Consider the following 14971-nt stretch of genomic DNA (forward strand, 5'->3'; position numbering starts at 1 on the left):
GTTATTTATTAACAACAACAAATTTCACACAGTGAAAAAGCGTAAGCGTCGTGCTAGGGGCGAGCCGCTCGAGCCTGACGCAAGGAAGATGAGAGAAGAGGGAGGCGCAGGCAGGACAAGGGAAGCAGGGGTGGGGAAACAAGCCCTGGGAAGCAGTACTCTGAACATAAGATGATCGTTAGAGTAGGAGGCCAGATAGAAAAAAGAAATCTTCCTTTCTGTATTCAACTAAAAATCCCTTTTGTGGTCTCTGCTTTGGATTTCTTCGTCTGGGTTTGAACTGTCACGGCCGCGGTTCCAAACCATTCTGGCACCTTCCTCTTGAAAGGGGGATGCGAGCTCTGGAAGAAGAAAACCAAGATGTGGTAAAAAACAAGCATTGACAGCGGTATAGCTCTACCCCCAAAACAGTCACCCTCACCAGGAAATGTGAACTGTCTACCTGTTTTGGGGAAAACTTATGTCTCCCTTAAACGCAACACCTTTTTCACATAATTGAGGAACTTAACAAAAAAATCAAGCTAGAGCATAGAGAAGAACCAAAGATGGGAAACATTTGGCTGGAAACAGAGGTGTGCAAGCATGCAACTAGTACACTGACCTTCACCCATCACCTTTAAGAAAAACACTAACCAAAGCAACCCCAACTGTCACGACAAGAAGTGAAAGAACTGCAGCTCCCCCGTGTGACCTGTGGAAAAAAAAAATACACAGCCCCAGGCAGGGGATGGAAGTGGATGCCCCAAGCTGGCGGATACATGAGCAGTACCTGCTACCTTCCCCGCTCACTGCTGGAGAAAAAGGGACTGAAACCCACAGCCAATTGTGCAAGGCACCTTTTCTTCCCTCCCTCTCCTCACAAAGGTCACGAGCTCTGCAGGACTCACGCGGGGCTCATGTCCCCCAGGGAGAGTCTGAACATACGGCGCTCTCCATGACTGCTGGGTGCATCTCTTGCACTGTGGTGGGAAGAGATGCTAGGGCAGCTTAAAGCCATGAATTCCTGTAAGAGCGTGTAGTGAGGAGATGAATGGGTTTCTGGTCATCCTTCAGCCACCGGTTTTTACGTAACGGAAGACCAATCGCTATCGAGACGTTCATCTCAAGACGAACAAGACTGCTGGCGAGCCGCCCTTGGGAAAGACATCAGGAGGACCCATCTACAGCCAGGAGAGAGGTTGCTCCAGTGCGTACATCGAGAGGTGTGCGCACAACACCAGGACTCGCAGCCCAAGCTTGGGTGAAGCAGGAAGGGTGCAGAGACCATTACACTGGTCATGCTTTGTTCCTGTGTTGCAACAAAGGGGCTTTATGTGGAACTGATGTTCTGGGAGTTCGCTGAAGCTATCACCAGCAATCGAAAAGATAAGATTACAGTGCGTTTAGCGTTTCAAATAAGATAGCTGCTGCGCTATTTAGGAGTTATACCTACCTAACACTGACCAGACCATGAATAATGATTTCTCTGCATGATGTTTTGCACTCATATCAATATCCAGCTTCAAACTGAAGCGAGTCGTACAGCAAGTAGTGCTGGCCAGAGCCACACGAGCTCCCTTTAGAAAAAACACTAGATGTACGCTCATACAACTTGCATTTATATAAACACCAGTGCAACAGTCCTTAATGGGATCAGCGTACTATCTCACACAACCCTATACCTGAAAGAGGAAAGGGAGCCAAACGTCCTCTTCAAGTGGTGGAAGCATCTGCCACTAGATGGCTGACAAGATGTACTGGGGAAGAAAATTTCTGTAGCAGGCTGATGCTGTGAGAGAGGTACATCCAGGCACAGCAAGGACAACTACAGCAGCATGCTGTCACTATACCAAGGATATTAACACGAGGAGTCGGCTGGCAATCCAGGCCAAGGTTTTAGGCACAGTAAAGAACCCAGACAGAAGCTGGGGTTTTGGTTTGTTCGAGATCGACACCCCAATCATCAGGTCCGGGCTCTGCTCCTGGGGCAGAGCTACAGGCGGTCTCACCTTCAGCTGAGAGTCAGCAAACAGTTCCTCCTCATCGGGATTGAGGGCAGGCTGATTCCAGGAGGCCAGGGTGATGGGCTTGAGGCAGCCTGCTGCCCCTCTGCTGCCCGGCTGGCTGTAATCCACGCTCTGTACAGCCTTTCCATAGGACAGTAAGGAAGCAGGCTGTTAGATGTATCGCAACGTTAAAGCTTAAGTCTGCACAAACCAGATTCAATGCAAAGGCTGCGTTTCGGAGGGGTTTTTTTGGAAGTAAATGAGTTTGTAATTATAAACAGAGTTTCAACACCTCTGCTTAATGAGATGACTAGCTATTTCTTATCCATTTCACCACAAAAAAATTTGAGCAAGTACATCCATTTCAAACACAAGGGAAGTGGAACTTGTACTTGGGCACTTTTTTTGTAGTGGAGAAGAGCACTTCCTTCATCCCCGTGGCCCTGAGAACTTGCAATACTTGCTTCTGACTCACAAATGCTGTGTTTTCTAATGTGTTTTTACAGCAAAGATGTCAGTTAAAAGTGGCATAGGGGGCACAGAGACATTAACTTCTAATTTCTATACAATGCCTGCTGGTCATAGGTTGCAACAGCCCAGCTGAGATTTTTGGATCAACTACGCATCTCGGTGTTACTGAGAGCATCGCTAACGGCAAGTCTACCACACGCTTTATTACAGTAAGCACATCTGTTTACCGAAGCCGAAGGCACCCCTCGCAGATGGGTTTTCTCTGCTCCTTCCTTCAATGTCGGGTTGATCAAATTACCCTGTAGAAGCAGCAGTAATGTAAGGTTGTTAAAATCCAAGAACATTCATTAGCAGATTTAAAAGCTGTTTGCCACAGCGAATTATTAGAACCAGGATATCTTCTGAAGGAGAAGTAAATAAAGACTGTTTGGATTAGCAGTCTACTCATTTGCGTAATATTAATTTGATTTCTAATAGCACATCATTCCTGTTATTAGCTCCAGCAGCTAACAGGAGCAGGAAAAAGTGTAATTAGAGCTCACGCAATCAGACTGCCAGGAGGTCAACTTCAGGAAAAAGAAGGCTCAGACACAGACGTCGTAGAAACAGAACAGCACTCCGAGATGCAAGAAAGAATCCATTTGGCAAAATGGCAAGGCTTGAAAAACAGTTTGAGCCAGAGTTCAAGAAATCAACCCCAAACCCTGTAAGGAACAGACATGAAATCCTAGCGCAGGCAGCAGAAGGATTTAGAGTTTATAATTTCTTTTTGCCATTCCCACCAGGAGCCACTCAGTGCAGGGCGGCCTTTTGTACAAGGTACTTAACTGGGGCTTGGGAGACGCCGAGAGGCCAGCCGAGGGCTCAGAAGACTAGCCTGGCCTTCCTCCAAGAGCCACAAAGAGCTCCTTATTTCCTGAGATTTCTCCCCAGTGAGTCAGACTTACGGCATGACACTTATCTCGTTATCACAGCTACGCCCAACAGTTTCAAGCAACAGAGGAACCCATGAAAGACTGCCTGCCAGAAATGTCTCGCATCGCCTCTGGCTTTTTCACACTCCCAACTTTTCTGCTATCTTGGGGCTTTCTGTTCCCACATCAGGTTGGTGATCAGCTACCAATGCACAAGACTGCCTGCCAGAAATGTCTCGCATCGCCTCTGGCTTTTTCACACTCCCAATTTCTGCTATCTTGGGGCTTTCTGTTCCCACATCAGGTTGGTGATCAGCTACCAATGCACAGAAGCAAGGGGGCAGAACACTGGACTTTGTGGCTATGAAGAACATCGCCTCTGGCTTTTTCACACTCCCAACTTTTCTGCTATCTTAGGGCGGGGCTTTCTGTTCCCACATCAGGTTGGTGATCAGCTACCAATGCACAGAAGCAAGGCAAGGGCAGAACACTGGACTTAGTGGCTATGAAGGATCCAGCTTACCAAAGGTTTTCATACTGGGGAGAACTTGGAATTTCAGCTTTTTCCTCCACTGCCCCGGCTAGTGTAAACCTGGGGTTTTACAGGGGACGTAAATAATTTTGCATCCACGTCCCAAAGGGCTGGACAACAGCAGAAAGCGTTCTTCCCTCCTCTCCGAGGCCACTATTAAGCTGCAGTTGTGACGGTCTACAGTCGCGGACCATCACGTGCCTGATCTTCCTGGGCTGCACGTCCAGGACTATGGACTTGCATCTCTTACTATGTTAGAGATGAGCCGACAGTCCCACATGGGAACAGATTAACTCAGGCAACAAGTTTAACAGGTCGCAGCTAGGCTGTACAGGGGCAGCCTTCTTCCTAGGTCAATACTCAGCAAGGGGAACCCTCTGATTCCGCTCTGAGCATTGCTCTCAGAGGAGAGGGAGGCAGGCTTACTCAAAGCTGCGGGAAAGGTGGACTGTGAAGATGAGACACTAAGCACTACTGGAAACAGCAACAACATAAAAGGGCTTTTAGTCTGCTCCTACAAAGAGAAAACTTTCTTTTCACAAAACCAGTTTTAGACCCTCTTTTACTAACCTTGGTTTTACTCCACAAGGCATCTTCCCGGCTTGCTTCATCTGCTCCTGTTTTTTCCTGCTGCCCTTCTGACCACACCAACATCCTTTTGACGCCTGAGCCATGCTGAGACTTATTTCTATCCTCTTTCTCCAATAACGCAATAGTCATCCTGATGAGATACAGTTCAATATTTGCAGGAACAAGTTTTCGAATAGCTTGAATTTTGGTGGTGTCTTGGAAAAAATATGAACACAATATTAATTATTTTTTAATCCTCTTGCCCCTTATTCAGTTTTCTTACGTTGTAAAAACACACCAGTTGTCCCTCATTAAACCACAGGATAAATTAAGGCTTGGAAAAGACAAGAAATAAGACATATGGGTTTGACTCGTAAGAAAACAGATCATGAGCTCATGGGATAAATCCCCACCTCATTCACGCTCACACAAACCTACTGTCCTCAAATATAGTCTAAAAACATCAGAATCGCCTGCCTCTAACTTGCATGTCCGATCAACCATTTTCTCTTGAGAGGAAGGCTATACTAGCTCAGGCTGAAAAGCCTCTCTGCTTTCTTAAATATAGCGCCGTGCCAGTTCTCCATTCCAGCGTGGCACTAAATTTAAGGAAGCTATCTTAGAGTCTGGTTGAGCCTGTAACTGCTGCTGAAAAGACACATTAATCCGCAATAGGACAAGAGTAACGAAGCTAGCAAGTCAGCAAACTCTGCCAACCTAAGAAATTAAACTACTAGGGCAAGACTGAACTTTAAGTCGCCCAGTCGCAGAACCACAAGTCAGTACACGGTTGTCTCCAGCCTCTGAACTAGCCCATGGCACCACATGACAGTGTTAAGAGGAAGAAGAACTGCTTCTCCTGCATTTCTCGGCCTCCTCATCATAAATGAGGATCTCGCAGAGGAGTTGCACTGGGGAAATTGTACAGCTCTTATTCGACGTATTTTCTGTAGATGCCAGTACTTACAGGAAGACTGTCAGGCCGATGTTTTCTCCAAAAATACTTGAGTAAATACAGAGTCCAGAATGATGCCTGAATCTTTTCAACAGCCATACAACTGCGTAAAAGGATTTGTGAAGGGCTTTTTCACTTTTCAATAATCACGATTGCCTTATTTTACAACATAACCTTGAAAGGAAAGCAATGATCCTGGCATTGCCATGCTCTGCCTTTCCACAGACACAGGCCTTCCAGAAATGATGGGTTCTACCTAAAGAAGCAGCTGAGCTGTCAGTTTGTCATTCCCTTCGTCTGTATGCCACTGTCATGAGAAGCTTCAGATAAGGGCCGCGATGCTCACCTGAGTCAATGGGAGGATTACGGATAACGTCAGAAATGATCTGTTGAACGTCAGGAGTCAAACCTGCTCGCTCCAGGTTGACAGGGTAGCCAGCTTTCATCGCCTGGAACAGGTGAGCGCCAACCTCAGAAAGAGGCAGAGATCTGCTCTCGCTTATAATCCTCTAGGGAAACAAAGGCAGAAAGAATTGAGACAGCAGAAGTGTCTGAAATACAAACTGAAAGCTCAAAACCTGGCAACCTCCCATTCCCAAAAAAGCTATCAGGGGATACTGGCACATAGCAGTGCAACGAAGCTCCCCAAAACAGCTTTGTTACTCCTAATATTTACCTCATTTCCCTTCCAGCTTGTAAAGAGCATTTTTCTCTTGAGGCTACTACTTCTCAGCTTGAACGCAACATCGCAGCTTGAACTTACTTCAGAGGAAGACAGGTTCTACAGAGGAAGGGTGCTGTGCAGCCACCTCAAAGGCTCACTACAGCCTGCTTATAGCTCACATCCCTCATGTCACAACACTCACTACCACCCCCTTTCCGCCCTGCGGCAGCTGAATCCCAGCAATTTCTACCACAAAGGAAACGGACGTTCTCGCCTCAGTTAAGTCAGTGCATCAACCCAGCTCCTACTTCACGGGATTTCTGTGTCAAAGCTTCAGATGTCTCCCGCAAAGTAGCTGTGATGCACCCGACCTTCCAGTGGCCCGTTGGATTCATAACATCTATGCAGAACACGGATAACCGTGCCAAAACAAATTCCTCCTCATTTTCACACCTGTTAAATGAATTCTTCTCAAACATTTGCCTTGAAGAAAAAACATCTCAAACTTCATCTACCTAAACTTGTACTTCTCAAGAAGAGATTTCAAACTGGTTACTTGTCTTCCTCGGAAGAACAGGTTTCAAGCTTCTATTGATTTCTCCCCGGATGATACACATGGCACACATATAATCATCAGGATTAGTGGCTACAGAGCATCAAGTTACCCATTAATAACTGTACAACTCTTTCTGGTTAATTAGTCCTTAGGTACACTTTTAAGTTAGGGACCATCTGACAAGGTTTACCCATACTCTTGGGAGGGGCAAAGCAAAACTCAAAGCAACTTCGTTTCCTACTGTAGAATTAAAAAGCAATAAATAAAGCTACATCAGAGCAGGTCACGAGGCTCATCTTCACAGGGCACATGGCGTGATGCCAGTTTAGCCACATGCCCTGTAGCATTTCGACAACTTAGATGCGACGGGTAACTTGTCCCCAACTTTAGTTCCTAACAGGAAACACAGCTTGCCAAAATCTGAACTAGAAAGCCACGATAACACTTCGCACTTAGACTTCAGTTTCGCATTGAATCTTTCCATGAGCTTTGTTTCTTGACATGCAAGTCTTACACATGGATATAGCATAGGTAAAGGAATAGGGATTTGCTACCTAAACCAAGAACAGAGTTAGTGAAGTTTATCCCAGCGGTTATTAACCTTAAAGATACACCTATATACGGCCCCATGCTTGTGTCCTTTGCAGCAGGCTATGGATCAGTAAGTTTTTCCTGTACGCCCTTACGACTGTGAAAAGAGAGAAAAAAAAATACAGAAACAGGCAGAACTAACACCTGCAATAGAAAAGCACGCTGCCTAACCGTACTTGAACAGGCCAACGAAGTAACAGCAACATTTCTGCCTGATGCCCTGCCAATCTGTGCGGGCACTGTAACAGCAGGGAGCCGTAACTTATCTCGCTGTATCCCACCTCACAGCGAGCCCAGTTTTTCATACTTTTACCTGTCCATACTGATAAGTTAGATGAGCTACCATTTGTCAGGGAAGATACTGCCTCAGTGTTTTAAAGCAACCCCGCCACAGCATTGGGCAGGGGGTTTAAGAGAACTTGCAAATCCCCCTCCTCTAGACAAAACATCCCCACCGTTAGTTTTCAAAAAGGAAGTGACCTCCGCAGGGAGAAAGCTTACCACAGAGAGATTTCTCTCTTGGAACAAGACATAAGTGATACGCTCTGAGCAAGAGAGGGCTCTAGTATGCTTCCAGGGAGATGCTTCTTTCTGATCTTTAGATCCAGATGTGGGGAATGTGTCCGTCTAAATGAGATAAAGAGGATTTATAAGACTTATATCCCAGTAACAACCAATGGATCACCCTCCCATTATCTGAAGTTATCTCAAGGAGTAACATAAATGGAGTCATTCATCTCTATAGAGGTTGGTTTTGACCCCCAAGTCCGTGCTCCAAAGAAAAACAAAGCAAAGAGGGAATCCAGACAGACACCCACATACTCCCCTCTTAATAAAACAAGCATGGGATTGTCCAAGGGACTTGCAAAAAAAAAAACCCAACCAGAAACACAGTGTCCAGGTCAACACAACCTCTTAGGTGTTGCTCATTACATGCAAAACTATTCCATCAGAACAAACTGCGGTATTCAGTCTGCTGCTTAGTACGGGAAACACCTCCATTTGTTTTTATCTTTTGCTCAACACAGATTTCTTGGGGGGGGGGGGGAAAAAAAAAAAAAAACAGGAACACTTTTAGTCCCCATTCCTAGATTGTAATAGCTGTCTGTGAAGCAGTAAGACCACTCCACAGAGTCTTCTCAAGCATTACAGAGAAGTCGTATTGCTGCTCTACCTGCTTTCTAGACTAGATAAATCCATTTAATTTCTATGTAAATCTACAGTTAAGATCCCCAAAGCAAAACTGCTTCATAGCTCCTCTAATCTTCTGCTCCATGGCCCCTCCCTAGTGGTGTCTCTCACCATAGTGACTGGCGAGGAGCCACTCTACAGAAAGTCTCAGACAGAAGAAAATCAGCTGTGAGAAGAGAACCAACAGGAGTATTTCCAACAGCTGGAAGTCTAACCTCTTCTGCCAGTCTCCTAAAGAGGAACTTAAAGGAAGCAAAGCCTTGCCCTCCAAGTCTACCAAGTCAATAGGCCATCGTGAAGGAACATTCACGATACCTTTGGCCTCCAGCCCCAAATCACAAGAACTAGCCGCAAGCTCTCCATATGGCACCTACTGGGGACACAGCCTGGCCAGACGGGTGACCTTTATAAGGATGCCCTGGACTTTCAAGATGACCACACCAACCTGAAACGTCAGCCAGGTCCCAACGTCACTGCCAAGTAGCACATTCAGATTTGGGAGGCCTATTTGTACGCAAGGCTGGCAAGTTTCACTGCCATGCCTGGATGGAATAGCTGTGACGAGGACAAACTATGAAGGAGACATCCGACAGCTGCAGACCAAATTACGCCTTTAAGACTCTTGCAAAGTAGCAGACACTTTAATAAATCGTACCTGCAAACCATTCACTTGGCAGAAGTCCTTTATTTCAGCCAGGAGAGGGACCAACACGGTGGATTTTGCTTCAGATACACCATCAATTTTCTTCAGATTCTCAACATTGGTAGGCCTGGTTTAGGATGAATAATAAAAGCCATGGAAGTGTCCTACGCCAATGCTTTGAAACATCAAGTGTCTGTGAATGACGCGCTTGGCCTACAGATCTATTTGTCAAAACTTGAAAATGTTATTACTGTCACCCTCATCATCTCCGCCACTAATTAAGTTCACTGTTCGTGCTTCTGAAGCATGAAGCTCGACCACAGCAAAAACTTCAAGTTTGCTGCTTAATACTTTGGAGGATCAGTTTACCACATCCATCTTTATTTGCTTTTACGTCCCAAGAGCATGTAAGCCCAGAGCTCTTCCATGAAATAACAACATAGGCATTCCAGAAAGTAGTGTTGTCTAATGCCTTTTAGTACCTGGGGAAGGCACTTCAGATGCATTACCAACCGAGCTGCCCCACAATACCCTCTCATACAATGAGAAAAAAACCAAAGAATTTGTTCCCCTCCTTTCAGTAGTTGAGAGCCACACTAAATTGTGCTTATTCTTTTACACTATAGAGCTACCCATGCAAGGTAAGGGACAGGTCCTGACCAGCAGCTGACCCTTAGCAGGATAAGGGCATACTAAAAGGATTAAAACACATCAGATAGAAGCAGATATAGACAGGTAAGGATTAGTAGAAAGGTAAGGATTAGTAGAAAACATACACCCTCCTACTCTGACCGGTCAACCTAACAGGAGGTTTGGATACAGAGACAGGCAAAGTTGTCATTTGTTTGTTTGTTTTTTCCTAGTAACTAGAATGAAGAAGCAAGTCTCATGTCAGTAACTGTTTAACTTACACCAGTTAGTGGTCTACAAGGGTATTAGAGCAAATGAAGATACTCAGGAAAAGAGCTGCTCCTCTACCAATGAGGCATACTGTCCCAACGGAAGCAGAAAGGGGATTTGTGGCTTGGCTTGCAGCCTTCTCAGTTTGTACAACATGTATGCGTGCTGGCTTTACCTTATTCGGGCCATCTCCACCAGGATCTTATTGGTCGCCAAGACAGCTGGAGGAATTACCTTCTCATTAGCTACCTTCTGTCTAGCAGTCAGCAGCTTGCCATACAGAGCAGTCTGTGAAGAAGAGAGCCAAATTCTCATGAAGCAGCTCTACATCTCTCACGTAGGTGTAATTAATATGAGAGGAAAAGTTGTAACTTCCCTCATCTTTCCTCTCATATACAAAAACCCTGCAATCCATTAATCCGTCTTAACATATCTAAACCCTCTTCTAGGACTTCTATTCAAAACATCTTTGTAATATTAAGAACTGCCCAAGCCAGCTGCTCCAATACAGGATGACTGCGGTTGACTGCAATTCACAGATATCCTCCCTCTTCCAAAGAAAACCCCACCTTACCTCTAGTTCTTTTTCTCGGGATGAAACAACAGGTTCTGTGGGCTTCAGAGGAGAAGATTTCACCGGTGAGCGCTCTGCAACACTAACAAAAAAAAAAAAGGAAGTGTGAAACAAGCCTTGCGTTAGATCAATTCATTCAGGAACTTTGCACAAGGCTGTGAGAGAGCAGCAGCCCAACTTATTTTGCCTGCTCTGTGACAGCACCATCAGACCGTGGTCTGGCACCTCGCGCTAGCACTGCACTCATACGGGACTTGAGCTGGTTGGGGCAGAATCAGCAGTATCCCTAGTGTAACAGAACTCCTCTGTGTCTGGTCCTGTAACTTAAAAACAGCCTCTTACTGTACAAAGCTCAAGCAGATGAAATGGCAGTTTTGTGAAAAGAGAAAAACACAAAACCACAAGCACACCAATATCCTTGTCAACAGCCAGATTCCATATTGTCAACAAAAGCGCGTTCTTAGAAGCATTTGTCCATTCATGACATCATTCTGACAGCATCCCATGAGAAACACCTTACATTTTGCCCCATGGCGGGTATCATTAATCCTGGCCAAAAAGAGCTAGTGACTTCAAAAGCAGTGACAAGGACACAGCTGCTGTGCTGTAAGCAGAGTTAGCTGATGTTACCACTAGGCACGTCTGCCTAGAGAGCAGCACCGCAGCTACCAGTCCGCAGGCTCGTGTACTTAGGGACATTCACCCCTAATTAGACTGCTATGATTATACTGCAATATCTGTTAGCAGACAAGCTGGACTAAGAGCGTCCTTTCCCAAGCAAAGTGTGAAATAACGCTTCTTTTGGACTGCAGCTGCCCCTAAAATGATTTTTCTTCACACGGCTACAGTGGCAGTTATTCAGCTTAAGTGACATAACCTATTTTCCTGTCGTCTGCCAGCATCAGGCTGCTTGCCTGAAGGAGGAATCGAACTGCTCAGAAACGCAAGGTGGGTTTAATTTGAAGCACCACACAAGCCAGGAAAATAAATTACTTGGTCTGCTTTTTGCAACAGCTTGTTTTATTTCTTTTGACCTGAGGGAGCCTCAACGTGATCTCAGTCTTCTCCAGACTCGTGTGGAAAGGCAGAAACCTACACGCTCACTTACGGCCCCTGCACAAGGCATGGCTTCAGTTCTGCCAGCTTTAAAAGCGAGTCACAACTTCACCACTTTTTTGCCTGAATTATATTTGCAAACTGTTCGGAAAAGCCTATTCCCCATTTCTTTGTTTTTAGATCATCACAAGTTAAAATGCATTACAGTTTCAACCATCACATAGAAGACAGACTAAAAAAACATGGGCCCAGTAAAAGTATCCAATATAAACCTGCTATCGCTCCATTTTTATCAATACTTGCTATTTTTTTTGCTTGGATTTGAAGTAATACCAGTGAGACAGTTTACACTTCAGCAATTCATAAAGCTTGCTTGGCCTGGGACACTACAAATATACACAACTTGTCAAATTCAGCAAAGCCTGCTAAATGTTGGAATAGTTCAACATTTTGAAATACCTGCTAAATGTTGTAATAGTTCAACATTTTGAAATATAATGCAATGTACAGCAAGTTTTAAGCACGTGACTTTTTTTTAATATATTAAACATTTCTACCACCACTTCACATAGGAAAATGCTGGTTTTAAAGGATCATCCTACGAACAGTATCCCTATTAACACAGTCAAAATTAGGTAATTCTGCTTTAATTTAAAATACTGTACCTGTTAAGCATGTTATTGCTTCGTGAAGGAGTTGTACATTTTCTTTCATGTGAAAACATATCATACAGAGACATCTATAAAAAACAGAACAAGACAGACAAATGCTGATTTTAGTCTTTCCATTAAAGTTGCTGTTAGCAGCAGCTTACTCATTTGTGACACCACGATACACTCGCAAGGTTTTATTTTTATTTTATGTTTTTTAATACCAACAAGGACGGACCTGCCTGACTGGTGACCGCGTTGCTCCTTTTGTGCCTGGGGAGGACTGCGTTGAGAGCACAGGTAAACGTCTACTGCTGTAATAAAACAAATTATATCTTAATCAAATCAGACCAAGTCATTTGTACAGTGACACTGCCATTTAAAGAAAATCGACATTTTACTAAGCAAACTTATTTGAACTTGGTACAGGGCTATCTTTGGCAAATCAAAAGTTCTTATTGATTTTTATTATGAAAATCACCATTCTTTGTGAAAAAACACCGAGGACCTCAAAGCCTGTTAATACCAAAACTTTAACAAGGGACAAGAATCTTGCCTTATGGAAGAAAGATTTTGGTGACAGAAAAGGTGACAGCACTTGAAAAAGATTCAATTTTAAAGATCGCATTACTGGAGAAAACAAACGAGTACCAACTTTCTGGTTTGCACTAAGCATACAGCTTTTGCCGTTGCTTACTGTTTCGTAATAAGCATTTTTTTTTTCCTTCTAGAAGACCTGTAGACAGTAGCTGAAAGAGCCACAACAGTAGAATATTAGAAAGCAAGAGAAAATTGGTACTTGGTCATTCCCCGATTTACACATTTTTGTAGCAACACTAAGACAATCTAGACACCAGAACAGGCTCCTAAGGCCAGCACTGAAGAGCCTTGTTCTAATATTATTTCTTGTCACAGCGATGCCTCTGCAGCCTCCAGTTCATTATCTTACACTTCAAAAGGGTTGGTCAGAAGTAGCGTTTGTGAAAACCAACACGATGCTGTTTATTAAATATCATCAGAAGCAAAAGATTACAAGCCAAACCTCACATGCTATTTTTTTGGAGCTGTATACTCCGATGGCAAATACCTCACCACCACCACTGAAAAAACTCCCCACTTGTGCAGACATACTCGCCAAGACCTTGAAATAGTCAAAGAATTTCACAAAAAGAAATACACGAACACAAACTATTACACATCCGTGTTGAATCAATTCTTGTTACAATAAAGGCTTCTCTGTTTCATTCCCAGCTTAAATTTTATGAAGAAGTAGGTCAAGTGCATAACTGGGAAAACAAGTTGATAGCTGCTCTATTTAAAGTCTCATGATTTAACTCATCAGCATTAGAAAGAACATAAATCTTGATGGATTTTCCTCTACCGCTTCTTGTCTTTAGCTGATTACTCTCTCCATGAGGATGCATTGCCACAACATGCTTCCAGGCTACCCGGAATCATTGGTGAAGACACGCTTTCTAACTAGTTTTGGTAGTTTCTCTGAACTACGTTTCCGCACTAACCTTCCTAGTTACACGACTGTCCGATTAGCTGCACTGAAGACCTCAGTGATGAGGCACTGCCCGATTTAGGCTGCGAGCCACGCTCTCTCGAGAGGACTAGACAACGTGTCACCTTTCGTACCAGCAGTCAATAGAGGTGTCTATCCAGGCAGTCCCACTGACTTTTTTTTGTATTACGATACTACCTAAGGGAAAACTTTGGCTAGAAAAATCAAGTGCAGAAGTCTCCTGCCCAACCTAGCCATCTCCAGAAGCAGGCTTCAGAAACCGATCTAATGTTAAATTAATAAAAGTGCTCAAGAGAATGCATGTACTATAATTACCCTCTAGGACGTCTCTGCAGATTAAGGTCTTCACTGGACTGTAATAGAAGACTTGGACTTGAGGCAGATCCAGCTTTTAACAGCCAATTCCTACCCTGTAAGAAATAAATCACACGGTTTAGCTATAGATTACTCAGAGAAGCTTTCGATGGGTAGTTTCACACCAAAAAGTACCTTTTGGGTAAGCACGCATGTGGCTGCAAACTTGCTATGCCCGTAGACCTCTCTGAGGAATCCTTCCATCATCAACTGTTGGCAGAGCGATTTCCACCAGTTCTCCGGCCAGTCTTTTCCACTACCAAAGAGAGGGTGTCTTCGGTATCTGTCTGGCAAGCGTTGAGAACTCTAAAATGATTAAAAGAATTGGTCAGACTTCTCCAGTCGTTGTGGAAGAGAGTTTCCAATATAACCAGTAAACCAAAAACGTCAAATGCGAGGAGCATGCCCTCAAGAACATTCCTCCACAGAAGAACTTTACAGAAAAGTCACAAGCCAAAATATTTCATTGAAGTTGACATGACACGCATTACAATAACCACACCTACAGCACCTCAACGATAAGAGCATAAACCATGCCTATTGCCTCGTTCATGTCACCTGAAGAGCAGTTTCACCTCTACTAACCTAATCCACGTCTCTGCTTTCTGCCAAGGCTGGGACAAGATCATGACTTTTGTAGTAAGACCCCAGACAAACCTACTCTTAGATCACAGAACCGTTAAAACATATCCCTTTGTATACGGAGGAGGTTACAGCAATGACCCAGCCATCCACAGCAGCAAAGAAAGTCATCTAGTGCAGTTTGTATTCAACCGGTTCAAGTCAACCTGGCCTTCATTGCAAAGTGGGTTTTGTTTGTTTGTTTTTTTAAGAAGC

The 14971-nt window shown here is 44.2% G+C and overlaps 1 protein-coding gene across 1 annotated transcript in view; it reads right to left on the bottom strand.

The window, feature by feature from the left end:
• Window positions 1–6: 6 nt before the first annotated feature.
• WRN (Werner syndrome RecQ like helicase) overlaps window positions 7–14971 on the bottom strand; it is a 47111-nt gene continuing 32146 nt past the window's right edge. Inside the window, exons 24-36 of the mRNA XM_009278785.2 lie at window positions 14270–14440; window positions 14096–14190; window positions 12491–12566; window positions 12268–12341; window positions 10547–10628; window positions 10148–10260; window positions 9085–9199; window positions 7740–7865; window positions 5774–5936; window positions 4473–4687; window positions 2684–2755; window positions 1989–2126; window positions 7–341 (exon numbers count right to left, since the gene is read on the bottom strand). Coding sequence (XP_009277060.1) covers window positions 225–341; window positions 1989–2126; window positions 2684–2755; window positions 4473–4687; window positions 5774–5936; window positions 7740–7865; window positions 9085–9199; window positions 10148–10260; window positions 10547–10628; window positions 12268–12341; window positions 12491–12566; window positions 14096–14190; window positions 14270–14440 — 1557 coding nt within the window. The 3' untranslated portion in view covers window positions 7–224. The remainder of the gene's footprint in view (window positions 342–1988; window positions 2127–2683; window positions 2756–4472; window positions 4688–5773; window positions 5937–7739; window positions 7866–9084; window positions 9200–10147; window positions 10261–10546; window positions 10629–12267; window positions 12342–12490; window positions 12567–14095; window positions 14191–14269; window positions 14441–14971) is intronic.

This window comes from Aptenodytes forsteri, unplaced genomic scaffold, assembly GCF_000699145.1.
Source record: "Aptenodytes forsteri isolate BGI_AS27 unplaced genomic scaffold, ASM69914v1 Scaffold275, whole genome shotgun sequence".
Taxonomy (NCBI): domain Eukaryota; kingdom Metazoa; phylum Chordata; class Aves; order Sphenisciformes; family Spheniscidae; genus Aptenodytes; species Aptenodytes forsteri.